We start from the raw sequence: 21050 nt of genomic DNA, 5'->3' as shown, positions 1-21050 counted from the left end.
TGCCCAGCACCAAGCCAGGATGGAGAGGCCTGCTACCAAAGCCTGCAATTGTGTGAGTATTAAACTATTTGTGTGGGGCATGTCTGTGTGTCTGTGGCTTGTCTGCCTGTGTGTGTGGACTTTCTGTGTGTGTGGCCTGCGTGTGTGTGGCCTGCGTGTTTGTGTGTGTGTGGTCTGCTTTCTTGCATGTATTTTCCCAGTGTTGCATGACTGTGTGTGTGCATTTTTATTATGCTTTTTTCATACTTTAATTGTTTTACTGTTGCATGTGTACTGAATGTTATTTTCATAGTACTGTGATTTTATTTCAATATTTGCAATTCTGCTAAACTATTTGTGTGGGGCATGTCTGTGTGTGTTTGTGGCTTGTCTCTGTGTGTGTGTGGTCTGTCTGTGTGTGGCCTGCGTGTTTGTGTGGTCTGCTTTCCTGCATGTATTTTCCCAGTGTTGCATGTCTGTGTGTGTGTGCATTTTTATTATGCTTTTTTTTCATACTTTGTTTTACTGTTGCATGTGTACTGAATTTTATTTTCATAGTACTGTGATTTTATTTCAATATTTGCAATTGTGCTAAACTATTTGTGTGGGGCATGTCCGTGTGTGTTTGTGGCTTGTCTGTCTGTGTGTGTGTGTGGTCTGCCTTCCTGCATGTATGTTCGTGGCCTCCTAGTGTTGCATGTCTGTGTGTGTGTATTTTTAGTAGGATTTTATTTCATATTTTAATTTTTATCTGTTTCATGTGTACTGAATTTTATTTTAATATTTGCAATTGTGCTGTGGTTGTGTTGTGTATTGTATGTGGTGTTTCTCTTCTATATCACTGTTTTTTATTTTTCATTTATTGTGGTATATAAAATAAAGAGCAGAGTAGCTCCTACTTGTGTAATCAAAAAAATACTAAAAAATTTTTTTTAACAAAAACTGTTTTTAAAAACTCTGTAGTATCATTTTAAAACCCGGTAAAATTAAGCATGGTTAATATGTACAAAAAAGGTACATTAATTTTTGGCATTTGGTGTACAAGTGTGGTTATACACTCAAGTGAGAGATTGGAATTTACACATTCAAACACTTGGGTATACTCTCGGTGAGATTTTCATGGAATTCACACACATGCAAACACTAAAAGTGTGGGTATACTCAGGAATTACACACACGCAAGCACAGTGTGGTTACACTCTCAGTGAGAGTTTTTCAGGGAATTAACACATGCAAACACAAAGTGTGGGTATACTCAGGAATTACACACCTGCAATCACAGTGTGGTTACACTCTCAGTGAGAGTTTTTCAGGGAATTAACACATGCAAACACAAAGTGTGGGTATACTCAGGAATTACACACCTGCAATCAGTGTGGTTACACTCTCAGTGAGAGTTTTTCAGGGAATTAACACATGCAAACACAAAGTGTGGGTATACTCAGGAATTACACACCTGCAATCACAGTGTGGTTACACTCTCAGTGAGAGTTTTTCATGGAATTAACACACATGCAAACACTAAAATTGTGGGTATACTCAGGAATTACATACCTGCAATCACAGTGTGGTTACACTCTCAGTGAGAGATTTTCAGGGAATTTAAACACATGCAAACACTTTGGTATACTCAGTGAGTTTCAGGAAATTACATACATTAATACCAATGAAGTTTTTTTATGTTATTAAAATTCTCTTTACTTGCAGATCCTTTGAGGAAGAACCCGCCAAACCGCAGCATACCTGGCATACGCAGCAGACCTGCATACAACCAACTTCAGTGTTCTCAGTAAGTATAAAGGCCTGAAAGCTTTTAATACCCTTTGTATAGTAGCTAAACAAGTGTCTTTATACTTGCAGATCCGTTCTGGAAGTACCCGCCAGGCCGCAGCAGAACCGCCAGGCCGCAGCATACCTGCATACAACCAACTTTAGTGTTCTCAGTAAGTATAAAGGCCTGAAAGCTTTTAATACCCTTTGTATAGTAGCTAAACAAGTGTCTTTATACTGGCAGATCAGTTCTGGAAGTACCCGCCAGGCCGCAGCAGAACCGCCAGGCAGCAGCATACCTGCATACAACCAACTTTAGTGTTCTCAGTAAGTATAAAGGCCTGAAAGCTTTTAATACCCTTTGTATAGTAGCTTAACAAGTTTCTTTATACTTGCAGATCCGTTCAGGAAGGACCCACCAGGCCGCAGCAGAACCGCCAGTGATCCGTTGAAGGACCTGCCAGCCACACCGCAGCAGACCCACAAGCCAGGCCGCAGGAATGTCTTCTTCTGAGAGCTCCCCCTCACATCATCAGCGAACAGAGGTAAGTAATTTTTTCTTTTTTTATTACATCTTAGTTTTTGTTTATGCGTATTTTATCTTTTTTTTTTACCTATTATGTTTTCACAGGAAGCTGAAGCTGAGGAGCTTCCAGGAGGAGACATGCAGGGTGGAGAAATTCAAGGAGGGGGCACGCAGAGTGTAAGTTTAACACATACAAAAACTCACATACATACATACATACATACATAAATAATACAACCAACACAAACATTAATCACAGCACACACAATAACTACGCATCCATCTAACCCAATATTTTTTTTTTATTTTTTTTTTACAGTCTTCACAATCTGGTGCCCGCACTAGAGCGACTCCCAGGACATCCCAGCGTCGTCGAGGTGCTGCCTCTGGTGGTCGGCGAACGGTAATTAACCCTTTATTTGGGTGATTGATTAATGAACCTCATGTGTTTGACTGTAATAATTTTTTTTTGTTTTTTATTTTTTTTCTTCACAGGTTTCACAGCGTGCTCCCCAGAGACCATTTGAAGAGGGTCTTATCATTGACGCTGACGACCTCATCCAGGCAGTGCAACCACGGGAGCCGCTGTGGAACATGGCAAACCGTTTACATGCCGACCAACCAACCACCCGACGGCTCAGGGATGAGGTGTGTTCGGAGGTTGTAGACAACCTTGATGCGAGGGCCAGGGATTTTGTGCGTAAGTATTCCAATTTCAGTAACTTGTATTACAGCATGTTTATTGTTGAATACTAACCACTTTGTTTTTTTCCTTCACAGGTGAGAGGGTTATCACACGGTGGCGATCGCTCAGGGATCGCTTCAAGAGGGACTTCAACAAGGAGATGCAGGCCCCGAGTGGATTGGGAGGACACAGGAGCACCCTGTATAAAAATTACAGAGCCCTGTCGTTCCTCCGGTCGATGATGGTGAGCAGAAGGTAAATATTCCACACACCATTTCTGTAGTACAAATGTTTACATGTTTAACCAATTTTTTTTTCAGCAATGTAAAATGAAATATCAATATCTTAATATATTTTTTTCTCTTTTTTTAGCACCGTCTGCAGCACTCGGGAGCCTGCTTCTGAGTTGCCTCCCTCTGGAGAGATCCCTTCGGAGACCGCCACCGGTAACCACATCGAGGTATCCGACCCCTCTCTACCTTCCCTCTTGTCTCATCCCTCTATCCCCTCCACCAGCACTAGAGCAGCAGGGCAGACTTCATCACATGAAGCTGCTGGTAACGACTTACAGTACCATTTACCCATTTACCCCACCCCTCTGACACTGCCGCAACATCTCGACCAACTTTTGGTTCTGGCCGGCAGCGTCTGAGTGGTCAGGAAAGGATAACCTTGTCTGACTGAGTCTGAACTCATCCGTCCAGAATGGTTTCCACACTTATGGACAACAGTTATCTTTTGGGTTGAACATGATCAATCAAAGTGTTATGGAACTCAGAAGATACATGGAACGGATGAATTCAGACTCAAACCAGACACCGAGACATATATTTTTTCAATCAGTTGTCCGGCAAATGGAAGGTTTAAGTACTCACCAGCAGATGTGTGTGATGCAAGCCTGTCACAATGCTCTAGTGGAGGTACTCTCTGAAGCATCCCATCCTCCCCCTGTCCATCCTCCCTCTGTCCATCCTCCCTCTGTCCATCCTCCCTCTGTCCATCCTTCCCCCATCCATCCTTCCACCGTCCATCCTTCCACCACCATCCATCCTCCTACCACTCTTTCTTCTTTCTCTAGTTCCTCATTCCATTCTTCCCAGTACCTTCCTTCCCCATTGCATTATACCCCAATGCCCTCACCATACCCACCCCCACACACACCTTCAAAGTTCCCACAAACCTCGTCTATCCATCAACACCCGTCCCAACCTCATGTCTTCAACCCCCCTTCCACTCCTGATCCTCACTAACTCTGTTCTCAGTCCTCCACCCCCCCTCGATGTGGTCAACCCTGTTAACCTCTCTGATAGTATCTCCACCCAACAATACCAGCATTTGTAATGTGTAATGTAAAAAAATTATGTATTTTCTAAAAAAAATTTAAAAAATTTCTACCAAAAAAATAACAGTTTTCAAATATAAAATTATGAAAAAAATTTCACTAATACACATTTTTTTTTCAAAAGAACTTTATTGTGTAGTTTCTTTTTTTTCTTTATTTCTTGTTAAAGGTTTAAAGTACACCGGTGGTGTAAAAGGTAAAAAAAAACACAACACTTGGTAACATTTCAAAAGTACACCAGTGGTGTAAAAGGTAAAAAAAAACACAACACTTGGTAACATTTCAAAAGTACACCAGTGGTGTAAAAGGTAAAAAAAAAACACAACACTTGGTAACATTTCAAAAGTACACCGGTGGTGTAAAAGGTAAAAAAACACAACACTTGGTAACATTTCAAAAGTACACCGGTGGTGTAAAAGGTTTAAAAAACACAACACTGTTATTACCCACAATTAGTATAAAATAATTAAAATAAAAAAATTATACCATGTCATCTTGCCAGTCAAGTTTTCCCTCTGGTGTCAGAAAATAATCTGCAAATGTGTCCCTCATTCTTGCCACTGACCCAGTACTCCGAACAGTTGGCTGCTGATAATCCCACATGGTGGTATCAGAAAGATTTTCTTCCATGGAAACAGGTTCCTTTGAAAGTACAAAGTGGTGCAGGATGACACACGCCTTCACCACCTCATCCACAGTCTGTTTTCATTTTAATGGCAGTTAACAGTACTCTCCATTTTGCAGTTAAAATCCCAAAAGCACACTCCACCACTCTTCGCGCTCTGGTCAATCGATAGTTAAAATTTTTTTTGAGGTGTGTCAATCCACGACTACCATATGGCTTGAGAAGGTGTTTGGACAGCTGAAATGCGTCGTCGCCAACGCACACAAATGGCATTGGTGGGACTGTTTTTCCAGGGAATGGTCTTGGAGGTGGGAAATCAAAATTGTCTCCATACAAACGACGGCCCATTGCGGACATCTTGAAGACCTGAGAATCATTTGAACGACCATATGCACCAATGTCCACGGCAATAAATTTACATTTTGCGTCTGCAATGGCCATAAGTACAATTGAAAAGAATTTCTTATAGTTGTAAAATTCTGAACCAGATCCAATGGGTTTCACAATCCTGATATGCTTCCCATCTACAGCACCAACGCAATTTGGAAACTGGCAGATTTGTTCAAAGTTGTCGGCAATCTCCAGCCACCTCTCCTGTGTTGGCTGTGGGATGTATTCCTCCTGTAGACAATCCCACAATGCCCGGCAGGTCTGTTGTACAATTCCAGATCTAGTTGAAATCCCAAGGCGGAACTGGTAATGGAGGGAGGTGAAGGATTCTCCAGTTGCCAGGAAACTTGTAAAAAGAGGGGAAAAAGTAAAATTAATATAAAATACAAGCCATAACATAACAATAAAAGTCTGCAGAATCTGAAACCTTTTAAAAACTAGATAACTTACCGAAGGGTCACCATCAAACGCTCTGCCTGTGAAATAGAAAACCGCATGTAGGTGTCCCTTCTCCGGATTTGTTCTCCAACACGCTCCACCAATATCTCGAACAAGTCCTGCCTCATGCGCACATAGTTGAAGAACTTGTCCGGATTATCCCTCAATTCCAGGTATAGTGTAGAAAACACGCCACGGGTAAACCTCTGCGCATTTATCGGATGAATCCACTGCCGTCGTCTCCTAATTCGCAGGATTTGCAGTCTTCTTTTCTCCCTCTGGAGAGCAATAATTGCCAACCGATTGCAGTGAAGATCAAAGTCCACACAGAAGCTGTTAATACTCGCAATAACTCTTTCCATCACTGCCACTAGCTCTAAAACCTTTCAAAGGTATTGTATTACAACACCCTAGATATAGTTTTCCCTAGTTTCCAGGATCCAATCACATTTGGGAGCATTTTCCAAGAGCCAATCATATTTGGGAGCATTCCATTTTGGAGGTGTGGAAAAACGGATCCGCAAGAAAACGGATCCAACGGATGGAAAAAACGGATGCCAGCGGATGCAACGGATCCGCTTTTTGAGGGATCCGTGCAAAAATCTGTCAAAAAAATGGATCGGTACCATCAGCTGGCATCCGTTTTTACACATTTTTAGCGGATCCGCCATTTTCACTTTTTGGCGGATTTTGACTGATTTGAAAAAAACTGATGTGTGAAACAGGCCTTAGCAGTGTTGTTTGACAATGGAAGATCCTGTTCAATAAAGGTGTAATAAATGGAGTTTGGGTTTCATCTCCTCTTTGCAGTTTCTATCATGTCTCCAGTAGACAAATTAATATAAAAAAGGACTACATATTTATTTGGCTTTATTTTGTAATTTATGCATCTACATAGTAACATAGTTATTAAGGTTGAAGGAAGACTTTAAGTCCATCTAGTTCAACCCATATCCTATCCTAACCTGCCCTTACATGTTGATCCAGAGGAAGGCAAAAAAAAAACCCATGTGGAAAACAAGTAAGCTTCACATTGGGGAAAAAAATTCCTTCCCGACTCCACATAGGGCAATCAGACTAGCTCCCTGGATCAACGCAATATTAAGGAAACTAGTGTATATACCCTGTAACATTATACCTTTAAAGAAAGGCATCCAGTCCCTTCTTAAATTTTAGTAGGGAATCACTCACTGCATCATCATATGGCAGAGAGTTCCATAGTCTCACTGCTCTTACAGTAAAGAATCCGTGTCTGTGAGTATGCTTAAACCTTCTTTCCTCCAGATGTAGAGGATGCCCCCTTGTCCCTGTCACAGGTCTAAGAGTAAAAAGATCATTAGAAAGGTCTTTGTATTGTCCCCGCATATATTTATACATTGTAATAAGATCACCCCTAAGCCGTCGATTTTCCAAACTAAATAACCCCAAGTGTAATAACCTGTCTTGGTATTGCAGACCCCCTAGTTCCCTAATAACCTTGGTCACTCTTCTCTGCGCCCGCTCCAGTTCAGCTATGTCTTTCTTATACATCGGAGACCAGAACTGTACACAGTATTCTAAGTGTGGTCGCACTAGTGACTTATATAGAGGTAAAATTATGTTCTCCTCATGAGCATCTATGCCTCTTTTAATGCATCCCATTATTTTATTTGCCTTTGCAGCAGCTGCCTGACACTGGCCACTAAATGTGAGTTTGTCGCCCACCCATACACCCAGGTCTTTTTCAGTGACAGTTTTGCCCAGTGTTTTACAATTAGGCACATAATTATACATCTTGTTCGTTCTACCCAAGTGCATGACCTTACATTTATCCCCATTAAAGCTCATTTGCCATTTATCAGCCCAAGCTTCTAGTTTACATAAATCCTCCTGTAATATAAAATTGTCCTCCTCTGTATTGATTACCCTGCAGAGTTTAGTGTCATCTGCAAATATTGAAATTCTACTCTCTATGCCCCCTACAAGGTCATTAATAAATATGTTAAAAAGAAGCGGGCCCAAAACTGATGTCTGATAAAGGAAGTTAGATTGTCAGTCTGACAAGAGCACATGGTATTGACACCATAACATAATAGCTTTCCCTCTACCAAATACACTTTGAACACTTGGATTTTTTAATTTAACCTTTTAACGATTTATTACTGTTTTTTTGTTTCTGGGTTTTCATTCCTTCCTTTCATCTTTCTTGCCACAAGCCCAATTTTTTTATTATTTAGGCCACATAACTGTATAATGGCGTGTTTTTTGATGAACAATTTGCATATTTAAATCTTTCACGACCTTAGATGTATCCATACGTCCAGGATATTTCCCAACATTGGACTTAGGGATACGTCATGGCAATTTTTTCAAATACAGAAGCTGTGCATGCCAGGAGTGGTGCCCGCACAGCTTCTGACAGTTTAACCCCCTAAATGCTGCTATTGATATCAATCGCAGTATTTAGAAGACAGAGGGAGAGGGGTTTCCCTTCCCCTCCAATCGGCTCCCTCACAGAACTATCGTGAGTAGCCAATCGTTGCCATGGTGACCCAATGATTTCATGACAACATCCGGGTCACCAGGGCTAGCAAGCTAGTTAATCATGCACAGTGCGTGGTTGTGTCAGTGCAGCCCTGGCAGTTCTAAAGCATAGCAATGATCCTGTATTATTATGCTTTATAACTGTGATCAGTGGTGTGAAAGTGAAAGTCCCATAGTGGGACTAAGTAAAAAAGTAAAAAAAAAAAATTATTAAAGATTTTTTTTAAAAAATCACAAAATAGTAATGAAATATACAGCTCTGGCAAAAATTAAGAGACCACCACATCAAAACCCTGTTATGGGCAGCCCATTCTCCAGACCTGAACCCCATTGAAAACCTCTGGAATGTAATCAAGAGGATGATGGATAGTCACAAGCCATCAAACAAAGAACTGCTTACGTTTTTGTGCCAGAAGCAGCGTGAAAGACAGGTGGAAAGCATGCCAAGACGCATGAAAGCTGTTTTTAAAAATCAAGGTTGATTTCTGAACTCTTCCTGAGTTAAAACATTAGTATTGTTGTTTCTAAATGACTATGAACTTGTTTTCTTTGCATTATTTGAGGTCTGAATGTACTGTTTGTTTGTTTTTTAATTTTGACCATTTCTCGTTTTCAGAAAAAAAAAACAACAAAATTCATTGCTTGGAAACAGTTTGTAGACTAAAAGAACAATTTACATTTGTATCAAAAATACACCTATAAAGAGTAAAATCAAACAAACTGAAGATTTGGAAGTGGTCTCCTAATTTTTGCCAGAGCTGTATATGTATGTATGTATGTATATATGTATATACACTCACTGGCCACTTTATTAGGTACACCTGTCCAACTGTGTGTTAAGACTTAATTTCTAATCAGCCAATCACATGGCGGCAACTCAGTGCATTTAGGCATGTAGACATGGTCAAGACAATCTCCTGCAGTTCAAACCGAGCATCAGTATGGGGAAGAAAGGTGATTTGAGTGCCTTTGAACGTGGCATGATTGTTGGTGCCAGAAGGGCTGGTCTGAGTATTTCAGAAACTGCTGATCTACTGGGATTTTCACGCACAACCATCTCTAGGGTTTACAGAGAATGGTCCGAAAAAGAAAAAAAATCCAGTGAGCGGCAGTTCTGTGGCCGGAAATGCCTTGTTGATGCCAGAGGTCAGAGGAGAATGGGCAGACTGGTTCGAGCTGATAGAAAGGCAACAGTGACTCAAATTGCCACCCGTTACAACCAAGGTAGGCAGAAGAGCATCTCTGAACGCACAGTGCGTCGAACTTTGAGGCAGATGGGCTACAGCAGCAGAAGACCACACTGGGTACCACTCCTCTCAGCTAAGAACAGGAAACTGAGGCTACAATTTGCACAAGCTCATCGAAATTGGACAGTAGAAGATTGGAAAAACGTTGCCTGGTCTGATGAGTCTCGATTTCTGCTGCGACATTCGGATGGTAGGGTCAGAATTTGGCGTAAACAACATGAAAGCATGGATCCATCCTGCCTTGTATCAACGGTTCAGGCTGGTGGTGGTGGTGTCATGGTGTGGGGAATTTTTTCTTGGCACTCTTTGGGCCCCTTGGTACCAATTGAGCATCGTTGCAACGCCACAGCCTACCTGAGTATTGTTGCTGACCATGTCCATCCCTTTATGACCACAATGTACCCAACATCTGATGGCTACTTTCAGCAGGATAATGCGCCATGTCATAAAGCTCGAATCATCTCAGATTGGTTTCTTGAACATGACAATGAGTTCACTGTACTCAAATGGCCTCCTCAGTCACCAGATCTCAATCCAATAGAGCATCTTTGGGATGTGGTGGAACGGGAGATTCGCATCAGGGATGTGCAGCCGACAAATCTGCGCCAACTGTGTGATGCCATCATGTCAATATGGTCCAAAATCTCTGAGGAATGCTTCCAGCACCTTGTTGAATCTCTGCCACGAAGAATTGAGGCAGTTCTGAAGGCAAAAGGGGGTCCAACCCGTTACTAGCATGGTGTACCTAATAAAGTGGCCAGTGAGTGTATATATATATATATATATATATAGTACCCATAAATGAGTAGTTCTATAGAAAAAAAAGGTACACATATTTGGTATCTCCGAGTCCAGAACGACCCATGCTATGAGACTTTGATCAAAACATTGTAGCTACCCCAAAATCACATCAATAAGAATGTGAGTTCTTTCTTTTTTTAAGAATTTTCAAATTTTACACTACTTAAATTAAAAAAAAAATCTGTGGCAATGCCAATTATGTATTTTTTTTTTACATAAAGTTGCTTTTTTCGTGTAGAAACAGTTTTTGTGCCATGCTTATTTTTTGTTTTTTTTTTTAATTTTCACAAATCTTATTAACTTTTTTCTTTTTACATTTTTACGCCATTTACAGAACTTGAACATTTGTCAGTTTGATTGCTGGTCTCATACACTTCAATACTGCTGTACTATAGTGCATAACATTTGGCAGTTTTTCACTGACACAGCCTGCTAGACACTGCTTATTCCCTGTGCCCATTATTTGACCTCAATAGGCTAAAAGAGGAAGCCTATCCTCTCTACTCTTTTAACCATTTAGATGCTGCTGTCATGATTGTCAGTGGTATCCAAGAGCTTAAACCTCCACGATCAGTGGAAAGACCAATTGTGGTCTGTGTATCAGGGTGCCAGCTATAATATACATTTTCTATATTTTTGCTCATTGGGGAAGGAGGGGGAGGGGGTCGCAATTTACTTAACTTGCAGTATCATAAGAAGACTGTGCTGAAGTCTACAGCCCTTTAATAACCACTGGAAAAGGGCTTTCTGATGGTAGTTATACTTAAGCAGGTACTTTTGGATTTTACTGTTGAGTCATATCTAGTGTTCCTTCTAGGTCCTTTGTGCTGACTGCACAGGGGTTCCCGTGGACACTGGAAAACTCAGAATCTTGTTGGCAGGAGGGAGTCCCATTAATTTATGTCACAATAATTCAGGAGTGCAACAATTATAGGGATAAAATGTAGGGTGTCAGAGGCCACAAAAGCAGTAGCCTCGCTGTCAAATAACATACAGGGCCATGGCTATAGATGGAAAATACATGCTTCACAGACATGCAGATAAAATAGAAAGGGGAGCCACTTGGGATCATAAACTTAGAAGCATGCACAAACGTTAAAAAATGCACATAAAATTGGATTTTTATTTCTTAATCAGAATAGAAATCAGAATAGAAAGATCAGCTTATCAGCAGAAATGGATGCTTTAGAAGTTTTAAAATCCAGTCCTTTAGAAAAACAAATTAGATTGTGATCCTCCATTCAACTCTGTGGAATGTAAGTATTATAGGGATAACTCATCTTGTGTCTTTAAAGTGACTCTTTATCCAAAATAGATAGCAACTTCAATCACAAGAATGTATTTTATATATGTTTGATTATGTCGGCAGTTCTGTCTGTTTTACTCAGTGTTTAAGTATAATATTAAAAACGAAAATCTCTTGTAAAGTGATCCATGTATATACGGCATATATGTGTGCCAAATATTTAAATAATTACTTACCATGATGGAATTCTAGGCATTACGTTTCTTAGCTGAACTCTGCTTCTTTTTACATTACGCTCTACTAGTTTAATCGCTAGTTTATGGTTAGTGTCCTCAGTACAACTCTTTTACAAGTTATGAAAAGAATTTGTCTCCAGGAGAGACGCTCCACCCACCAACACAAGATCAGCAAAGCTTTATTCTCAAGTTAAACATTGAAGAGACCAAGTTCAGTAACAAGAATGTAAACACTTGCCTTACGACAACATTGCTTCACACATAATTGAATGAATACACCATTAGTGATCTACTCAGGGCTTGTCCATAACTTAGCAGCATTACACTACATATCTCATATGCAAAAAGTTGCCTGTAATATAACCCAAGGCTATATTTGCAATTCAGTCATATAACAGATGACAAGCTGGATGAGATCAATATCCTTACCAGGCTTGTTGCCGGTATTGTGTGCTCAGGGCCGGGTCGAGATGTAGGCACCTGCCTAGGTTGCTACTTCCTGCTTACCCTAGGGGGACGCATATCACAGAAAAATAAAAACCTTGACATTGCTGAATGCAAGCGGTCGCCAGACACCTTCTTCCATCCGCGGGCAGTCAACACAGTGACAGCCAGGGTGCAGGCAAACAGTGGAGCACTGTCAGTCACTGACTCCGCTCACTCCTCTCTCTACCTATGCTCTGGCCGTTGCTTTTTCCCTGCATTCAATTATATTTGCGTCTATAAGACAACAATTGATTTCAGCAAGTGTCTGGCACAGGAGCAGAGGACCTGTAATCAGTTCCCTGTTCTGTCGGGAACTCCGGCGCACGCATAGGTAATAGGATGTTGCAATGGGGCTGTGGTGACCATATAGTATGGGGGCCTTGCGGGACTGTATGTTGGAGGCTATGGAAGATATCATACTATGTGGGGTGCTGCGGGGGTCATTATATTGTATATAAGGCACTGTGGGGCCATTATACTGTATCAATGACTAGTGCTTATAATACTGTATAGGGGTGACGTGGGGGTTCTTATGCTATATAATGGGGGACTGTGATGGACATCATACTGCATGGGGGACTGTGATGGACATCATAGTGTATATTTGGGGCTGTTGTGAATATTATACTGCATGCATACTGTATTATACTGAGTACGAGGACAGTGTGAGTATGGGGCACAGTTTTGAGAGGAAAAAGTGGTAGGCAGGACAGGGACATAGTGTGAAAAAGGGGCAAAGTATCAATATGGAGAGGGGACAGGGTGAAATGCGGACACAATAAGGAGAGAAGTTAGCATGGTGGTGGGTCAGTGTGGAACTATAGAAAGTACTAGAGAAAACAGTGGAGTGGGGACAGCCATGGTATAGGCCATGGTTCATAGGGGCAGATGAGGCAGTTATAGCTGATAATGGCAGATAGTGGGCCAGTTATAGGGGATGATGGCAGATAACGGGGTGGTTATACCTCATTAAGGTGGACAGGGTTGCGGGCATAGCTCATAAGAGCAGACAGTGTGGAGGCCATATACCATAAGAGGCTTATTTAGATCATATTATGAACAGATTTTTTTTATGCATAAGGCATTTTAATAACACCCTTATTTTTAAAGGCACCATGTCGGTATGTTCTGAAAAAGGCCAGAGAAGAGGGAAGTCTGCAGAGAAGAGCTGTGGATGTGAAAAGTCACCATTTCATCTGGACAAGATGAGGACAAAAATAAAGAAACTACTCAATCAGAGAAGATGTCATCTATAAGATACCTGGATGTAAATGTTGACTTGTTGATACTGACAATGTCTCATCAGTATTGCGGTTCCTCTATGGTCCACAGTCTGATAATAATTGATAACAACTCTCAGAATCTCCTTACTGTTGTTAAGGACATACTGAGAGTTAGGTTCCTGAGATGCAAATGTATATAGGCCTGACTTGATATTACAATTAATTGCTGTACTAAGCTTTTTACTGTAGTTCTTGAGATGTTTTCATGTACAGATAGGTCTGGTGATGCATTAATGCACTGATAGTGTTTCTGTGATGCCTCGTTCTAGTGACCTTTTAATTTACTGATAATGGTCATGACGCCATATTATGCACTGTTGATGCTCTGGTAATATATTCATGTACTGAGGATGATTTTGGTTTCATATTCATATACTGATAGTTCTGGTGATGAATACTTCACCAGAGCCATCAATAGTACATGAATACATCACCAGAACAACGATCACTACATGAAGATGCCACCACAACCACCATCAGTACAGGAATATGAGACCAGAACCATCATTAGCACATGAGCACATGACCAGAACCACTATCCATACAGGAATATGGCATCTTAACCATCATCAGTTTTGTTGAACACTGAATTTGTTGCATGAAGGATATAAAAACCATAATACATATCCCTTTATAATGGGGTCTGTTTAGCTTTCATTGTGGTAGCCGCAAAATGCTTCTCACCTTAATTGAAACCAAATGGCCCTAATTATAGTTAACCCCTTCCCGACCTGTGACACAGCGTATGCGTCATGAAAGTCGGTGCCAATCCGACCTGTGACGCATACCCTGTGTCACAGAATGATCGCCCTCCTGCGGGCCGGGTGACCGGGGTGAATGAAAGGTCACCCGGCATGCAGGTACAGGGGGACCTATACTTGACCCCAGGGGGGGTGGCTTAGCCCCCCGGGTCTACGATCACTCCTGGTGACCTTTTTGTCACCCCCCTCTGATCTGATTGGAGCTAGCGTCCATGTGACGCTAGCCCTCCAATCAGATGTGGAGGGGCGGAGAAAAACAATGTCTGCCTCGCTCCTCAGCTTCATCCCATCTGTGGAAGCCGAGGAACGAGGTGCCTGACCGCTGACCTGCCCGACAGAGCCCGCGATCGCCGCCGCTGCTGCCACTGCCGCCGCTAGCACCACCGCTGCTGTGTGCTGAGGACAGGTACTCCCCCCTCCTGTCCTCCACTCCCCCAGACCTCCGCTCCCTCCCCCCTGCCCCCCGATCACCACCTGAATGGGTGATCACCCCCTGCCCCCCCCTAATCACCTGCTGCATTTGCTCACCTTCTCCTGCAGGCTCCATTTACTCCCCTCCTCCCTCCTGCCCCCCCTGCGCCTGACAGCTCCATTTTCTGGCCTCCTCCCCTTGTGTGATCACCCCCTGATCACCCCCTAATCACCCCCTGCCCCCCCAATCACCTACTGCTGCCATATACATTTTCTGCTGATCCTCTGCTCCTCTCCTGCCCCCAAACACACCTGACAGCCCCATTCTCCCCTGGTGATCACTCCAATCAGCCCCTGATCACCCCATGCCCCCCTGATCACCCCCTGATCACCCGCTGCCGGCTTCATCTACAGCTGGTCCTCTGCTACCCTCCTGTCCACCCTGAACCTGACAGCCCCATACTCCTCTGGTGATCACCCCCCCAGTGATCACCCCGTGCCCCCCTGATCACTCCCTGATCACCCCCTGATCACCTACTGCTGCTGCCGGCTCCATAAAAACAGCTCGTCCTCTGCTCCCCTCCTGCCCCCCCAGTGCCTGACAGCTCCATCCTCCCTTGGTGATCACCCCAATCACCCCGTGCCCCCCTGATCACCCCATGCACCCTGATCACCCCGTGCCCCCCTGATCACCTGCTGCTGCCCGCTCCATCTGTAGCTGGTCCTCGGCTCCCCTTCTGCCCCCCCCGCAACTGATAGCCCCATCCTGCCCTGGTGATCACCCCCCCAGTGATCACCCCAATCACCCCGTGCCCCCCTGATCACCCCGTGCCCCCCTGATCACCCCCTGATCACCTGCTGCTGCCGGCTCCATCTGTAGCTGGTTCCTTACTCCCCTTCTGCCCCGCCCGCGCCTGACAGCCCCGCCCGCGCTTTGCAGCCCCCGCCCGCGCCTGACTGCCCTCGCCCGCGCTTGACAGCCCCCGCCTGACAACCCGCACCTGACAGCCCCGTCCTGCAGTAGAAAGTTTTTCACCAAACACTCGCACATACACACGCCCACGCACACTATAATAAAGCTTTTTTACACACGCACACCACACACACAATGTCCCGCTCATCCCAGTCACAAAGGGTCTACTCAGTTGAGGAGGCATATGAAATTATTGCCTCCGAAACTGATAGTGAGGAGGACCCCACCTTTCTCTATACCTCCCACTCTTCCTCTTCCAGCGACATAGACTTGCCACCACCAAGATGTCGCAGGACGAGAAATCGTCCGGAGCCCAGGGAGGAAGAGTCGGAGGCCTTAGAGGAAGAGTCGGGTACCTTGGAGGAAGTCCCACAGTCAAGTGTGAGTTTCCCCCAACCTAGTGCTAGTCACGCCCAACCTAGCACTAGTGCTCCCTCCTGGACCCCCGTCCCTGAAAATTTTGCTCCACGGATTCCAGATTTCGTTCCCCAATCAGGAATCCAGTTTGAGACTGCCAACTTCAGGGAAATAGACTTTTTCAAAGTCTTTTTCTCTGAGTCAATCGTCAGTCTCATGGTGGAGCAAACAAACTTGTATGCCCAGCAATTTTTGGCCGAACACCCAATTTCTTCATTCTCTACTTGGAGTCCCGTGGACTCTGTAGAAATGATTAAATATTGGGGACTGGTTCTTCACGCGGGGATTGTGAAGAAACCTGAAATTCGCCAATACTGGAGTACCGATATTTTATATCAAACTCCAGTATTTGGCATGGTTATGTTTCGCAAACGTTTTGGAGGCGATTCATAAATTTCTCCATTTCAGGGACAACACTGAAAGCCTTCCCCGCGATGACCCGTATTTTGATAGATTGTTCAAAATTCGGCCGCTCATCGAACACTTCAGCAACAAGTTTGCTGAAGTGTACATTCCCGAAAGGGAAATTTGTGTGGATGAATCCCTCGTCCACTACAAAGGGAGGCTTCAGTTCCGTCAGTACCTGCCCAGCAAAAGGGCGAGGTACGGGATAAAACTCTACAAGCTGTGTGAGAGTACCTCAGGGTACACTCTCAGCTTTAGAGTTTACCAAGGAAAGGACACCAAGATCCAGCCCCCAGAATGTCCACTTGCTTTGGGGGTGAGTGGGAAAATAGTGTGGGATTTGGTCCACCCAATGCTTGATAAAGGTTACCATCTGTACGTTGATAACTTTTATACAAGCATCACACTATTTCAATCCCTCTCTGCCAGAGCTACCGTCGCTTGCGGTACCGTGCGCAGAAACCAGAGGGGTCTCCCTTTGCTGCTAATTGAGCAGCCTCTCCGAAAGAGTGAGAGCCGAGCCCAATGTAGCGGCAACATGCTTGTGGTCAAGTTCAAAGACAAAAGAGATGTCTTTGTCTTGACCACAATCCATGGTCCCGGCACCACGGCCACCACCGTTCGAGGTACCCCAGCACCGGTCCACAAACCGGACTGTGTCCTGGCGTACATCCATCACATGGGGGGAGTTGATCTTTCTGATCAAGGCCTCCAGCCCTATAGTGCCATGCGGAAGGTGAAGGTGTGGTACAAAAAACTGGCTGTGCACATCGTACAAATGGCGCTGTATAATGCATGCGTGCTATCACGATGTGCAGGCCAGACCCACACCTTCCTTCAGTTCCAGGAGGCGGTGATAAAGGCCATGATTTTTGGAGAGGAGGACGGAGCGCGCCCCAGCACCCCTGGAACTCAAGTTTCCCATATGGTACCGGGGCAACATTTTCCCAGTGAAGGGATAACAAGAAAAAGGTGCCAGGTGTGCTATAAAAGGGGACAAGAAGAACGACTCGTTTCCAATGTGAAACGTGTCCTGGCAAACCTGGACTGTGTTTGAATGAATGCTTCAGAATTCATCACACGTCCATGGACTAAACACATCCAGACATTCCACGACAGAACTCGCCCACACTAGGCTGACATACACAACACCACACACACCAACCTGATGTACACTAAACCACACACGCCAACCTGACATACACTACACCACACACACCAACTTGACGTAGTGTGTCAGGTTGGTGTGTGTGGTGTAGTGTACATCAGGTTGGTGTGTGGCCTAGTGTACGTCAGGTTGGTGAGTATGTGTGCTGTACACTACACCACACACACCAACCTGACGTACACTACAAAACACACCAACCTGACGTACACTACACCACACACACCAACCTGACATAGTGTCAGGTTGGTGTGTGTGGTGTAGTGTACATCAGGTTGGTGTGTGTGGTGTAGTGTACATCAGGTTGGTGTGTGTGGCCTAGTGTACGTCAGGTTGGTGAGTATGTGTGCTGTACACTACACCACACACACCAACCTGATGTACACTACACCACACACCAACCTGACGTACACTACACCACACACCAATCTGACATAGTGTGTCAGGTTGGTGTGTGGCGTAGTGTACGTCAGGTTGGTGTGTGGTGCAATATAGTGTACATCATGTTGTTGTCGTGTGTGTGGGTGGTGTATATTACACCACACACCAACCTGACATACACTACATACTTTCCATAAGCGACATGGTGTCCGCTAACGATTGGAGCTAATTTTCCATTCAAAAAGTCAAATGGCGCTCCTTCCCTTCTGAGCCCTGCCGTGTGCCCAAACAGTGGTTCCCCCCCACATATGAGGTATCAGTGTACTCAGGAGAAATTTCCCAACAAATTTTAGGATCCATTTTATCCTGTTGCCCATTTGAAAATGAAAAAATTGAGGCTAAAAGAACATTTTTGTGAAAAAAAAGGACTTTTTCATATTTACGGCTCAATTTGTGAAGCAACTGGGGGTTCAGAGTGCTCACTATGCATGTAGATAGGTTCCTTAGGTGGTCTAGTTTCCAAAATGGGGTCACTTGTGGCGGTGCTCCAATGTTTTGACACACAGGGACTCTCCAAACGCGACATGGCAACCGCTAAATATTCCAGCATATTTTCCATTCAAAAAGTCAAATGGCGCTCCTTCCCTTCTGAGCCCTGCTGTGCACCCAAACAGTGGTTTATGGCCACATATGAGGTATCGCTGTACTCAGGAGAAATTTTCCAACAAATTTTAGGATTCATTTTATCCTGTTGCCCATGTGAAAATGAAAAAATTGAGGCTAAAATAAATTTTTTGTGAAAAAAAAAGTACTTTTTCATATTTACGGCTCAATTTGTGACGCACCTAGGGGTTCGGAGTGCTCACTATGCATCTAGATAGGTTACTTGGGGGGGTCTAGTTTCCAAAATGGGGTCACTTGTGGGGGTGCTCCAATGTTTCAGCACACAGGGACTCTCCAAACGCGACATGTCAACTGCTAAATATTCCAGCATATTTTCCATTCAAAAAGTCAAATGGCGCTCCTTCCCTTCTGAGCCCTGCTGTGCACCCAAACAGTGGTTTATGACCACACATGAGGTATCGGTGTACTCAGGAGAAATTTCCCAACAAATATTAGGATCCATTTTATCCTGTTGCCCTTGTGAAGATGAAAAAATTGAGGCTAAAAGAAAATTTTTGTGAAAAAAAAGTACTTTTTTATATTTACGGCTCAATTTGTGAAGCAACTGGGGGTTCAGAGTGCTCACAATGCATCTAGATAGGTTCCTTGGGGGGTCTAGTTTCCAAAATGGGGTCACTTGTGGGGGTGCTCCAATGTTTCGACACACAGGGACTCTCCAAACGCGACATGGCAACCGCTAAATATTCCAGCATATTTTCCATTCAAAAAGTCAAATGGCACTCCTTCCCTTCTGAGCCCTGTTGTGCACCCAAACAGTGATTTATGACCACATATGAGGTATCGCTGTACTCAGGAGAAATTTCCCAACAAATTTTAGGATCCACTTTATCCTGTTGCCCATGTGAAAATGAAAAAATTGAGGCTAAAAGAACATTTTTGTGAAATAAAAGATACTTTTTGATATTTACGGCTCAATTTATGAAGCACCTGGGGGCTCGGAGTGCTCACTATGCATCTAGATAAGTTCCTTGGGGGGTCTAGTTTCCAAAATGGGGTCACTTGTGGGGGTGCTCCAATGCTTAGGCACACAGGGGCTCTCCAAACGCGACATGGTGTACGCTGAGGATTGGAGCTAATTTTCCAGTCAAAAAGTCAAATGGCGCTCCTTCCCTTCTGAGCCCTGCTGTGCACCCAAACAGTGGTTTATGACCACACATGAGGTATCGCTGTACTCCGGAGAAATTCCCCAACAAATTTTAGGATCCATTTTATCCTGTTACCCATGTGAAAATGAAAATATTGATGATAAAACAAAATTTTTGTTGGAAAAATTAAAATGTCCATTTTTTTCTTCCATGTTGCTTTAGTTCCTGTGAAGCACCTGAAGGGTTAATAAACTTCTTGAATGTGGTTTTGAGTAGCTTGAGGGGTGCAGTTTTTGGAATGGTGTCATTTTTGGGTATTTTCTGCCATATAGACCCCTCAAAATGACTTCAAATGTGAGGTGGTCCCTAAAAAAAATGGTTTTGTAAATTTTGTTGTGAAAGTGAGAAATCACTGGTCAAATTTTAACCCTTATAACGTCCTAACGAAAAAAAAATTTGATTCCAAAATTGTGCTGATGTAAAGTAGACATGTGGGAAATGTTATTTATTAACTATTTTGTGTCAAATAACTCTCTGGTTTAACAGAATAAAAATTCAAATTTTGAAAATTGTGAAATTTTCAAACTTTTCACTAAATTTCCATTTTTTCACAGATAAACGCAAAAATTATCGACCTAAATTTACCACTAACATGAAGCCCAATATGTCACAAAAAAACAATCTCAGAATCGCTAGGATCCGTTGAAGCGTTCCTGAGTTATTACCTCATAAAGGGACACTGGTCAGAATTGCAAAAAATGGCCAGGTCATTAAGGTCAAAATAGGCTGGGTCATGAAGGGGTTAATTAATATTAGTTTCTATAACTGTCCTTGGGTTTGCTATTTAAAATATAGAATGTCAGTGATGAATATCGCTATTTTTCCCTGGTATCATGTAAATAATCTGCAAGCAATTAATGATTCCATATCTAGCTATGAAAACACACTCCCTGTTGAGCCTCACCTCTAAAGTACAATATTATTGTTACCTTTGATGGTGACAGGTAACAATTCTAGTGGAAGTGGTTGTCAGAGCTTGCTACCGGACTAGAGATGAGCGACTTTGCCTTTTTTAGGGTCGAGTCGGGATTTCTCAAAAGTCGAGTCGAATGAAATCGGCCGACTATCGTGAAAAGTCGAAGGTCCAACTGAAACACGAAACCCAATGCAAGTCAATGGGGAAGCAAAGTC

At 43.3% G+C, this 21050-nt stretch overlaps 1 protein-coding gene across 1 annotated transcript in view; it reads right to left on the bottom strand.

Annotated features, from left to right (window-relative positions):
• LOC141048148 (uncharacterized) overlaps positions 1-11904 on the bottom strand; it is a 217609-nt gene extending 205705 nt beyond the window's left edge. The window contains exon 1 of the mRNA XM_073543592.1: positions 11809-11904. Within this exon, the coding sequence (XP_073399693.1) occupies positions 11809-11811 (3 nt within the window). The 5' untranslated portion in view covers positions 11812-11904. The remainder of the gene's footprint in view (positions 1-11808) is intronic.
• Between the last annotated feature and the right edge of the window lie 9146 nt (positions 11905-21050).

This window comes from Dendrobates tinctorius, unplaced genomic scaffold (genome assembly GCF_039654945.1).
Source record: "Dendrobates tinctorius isolate UK_male_01 unplaced genomic scaffold, ASM3965494v1 ptg000011l, whole genome shotgun sequence".
In the NCBI taxonomy this organism is placed as follows: Eukaryota; Metazoa; Chordata; class Amphibia; order Anura; family Dendrobatidae; genus Dendrobates; species Dendrobates tinctorius.
This window is presented reverse-complemented; position numbering and strand designations above follow the sequence as displayed.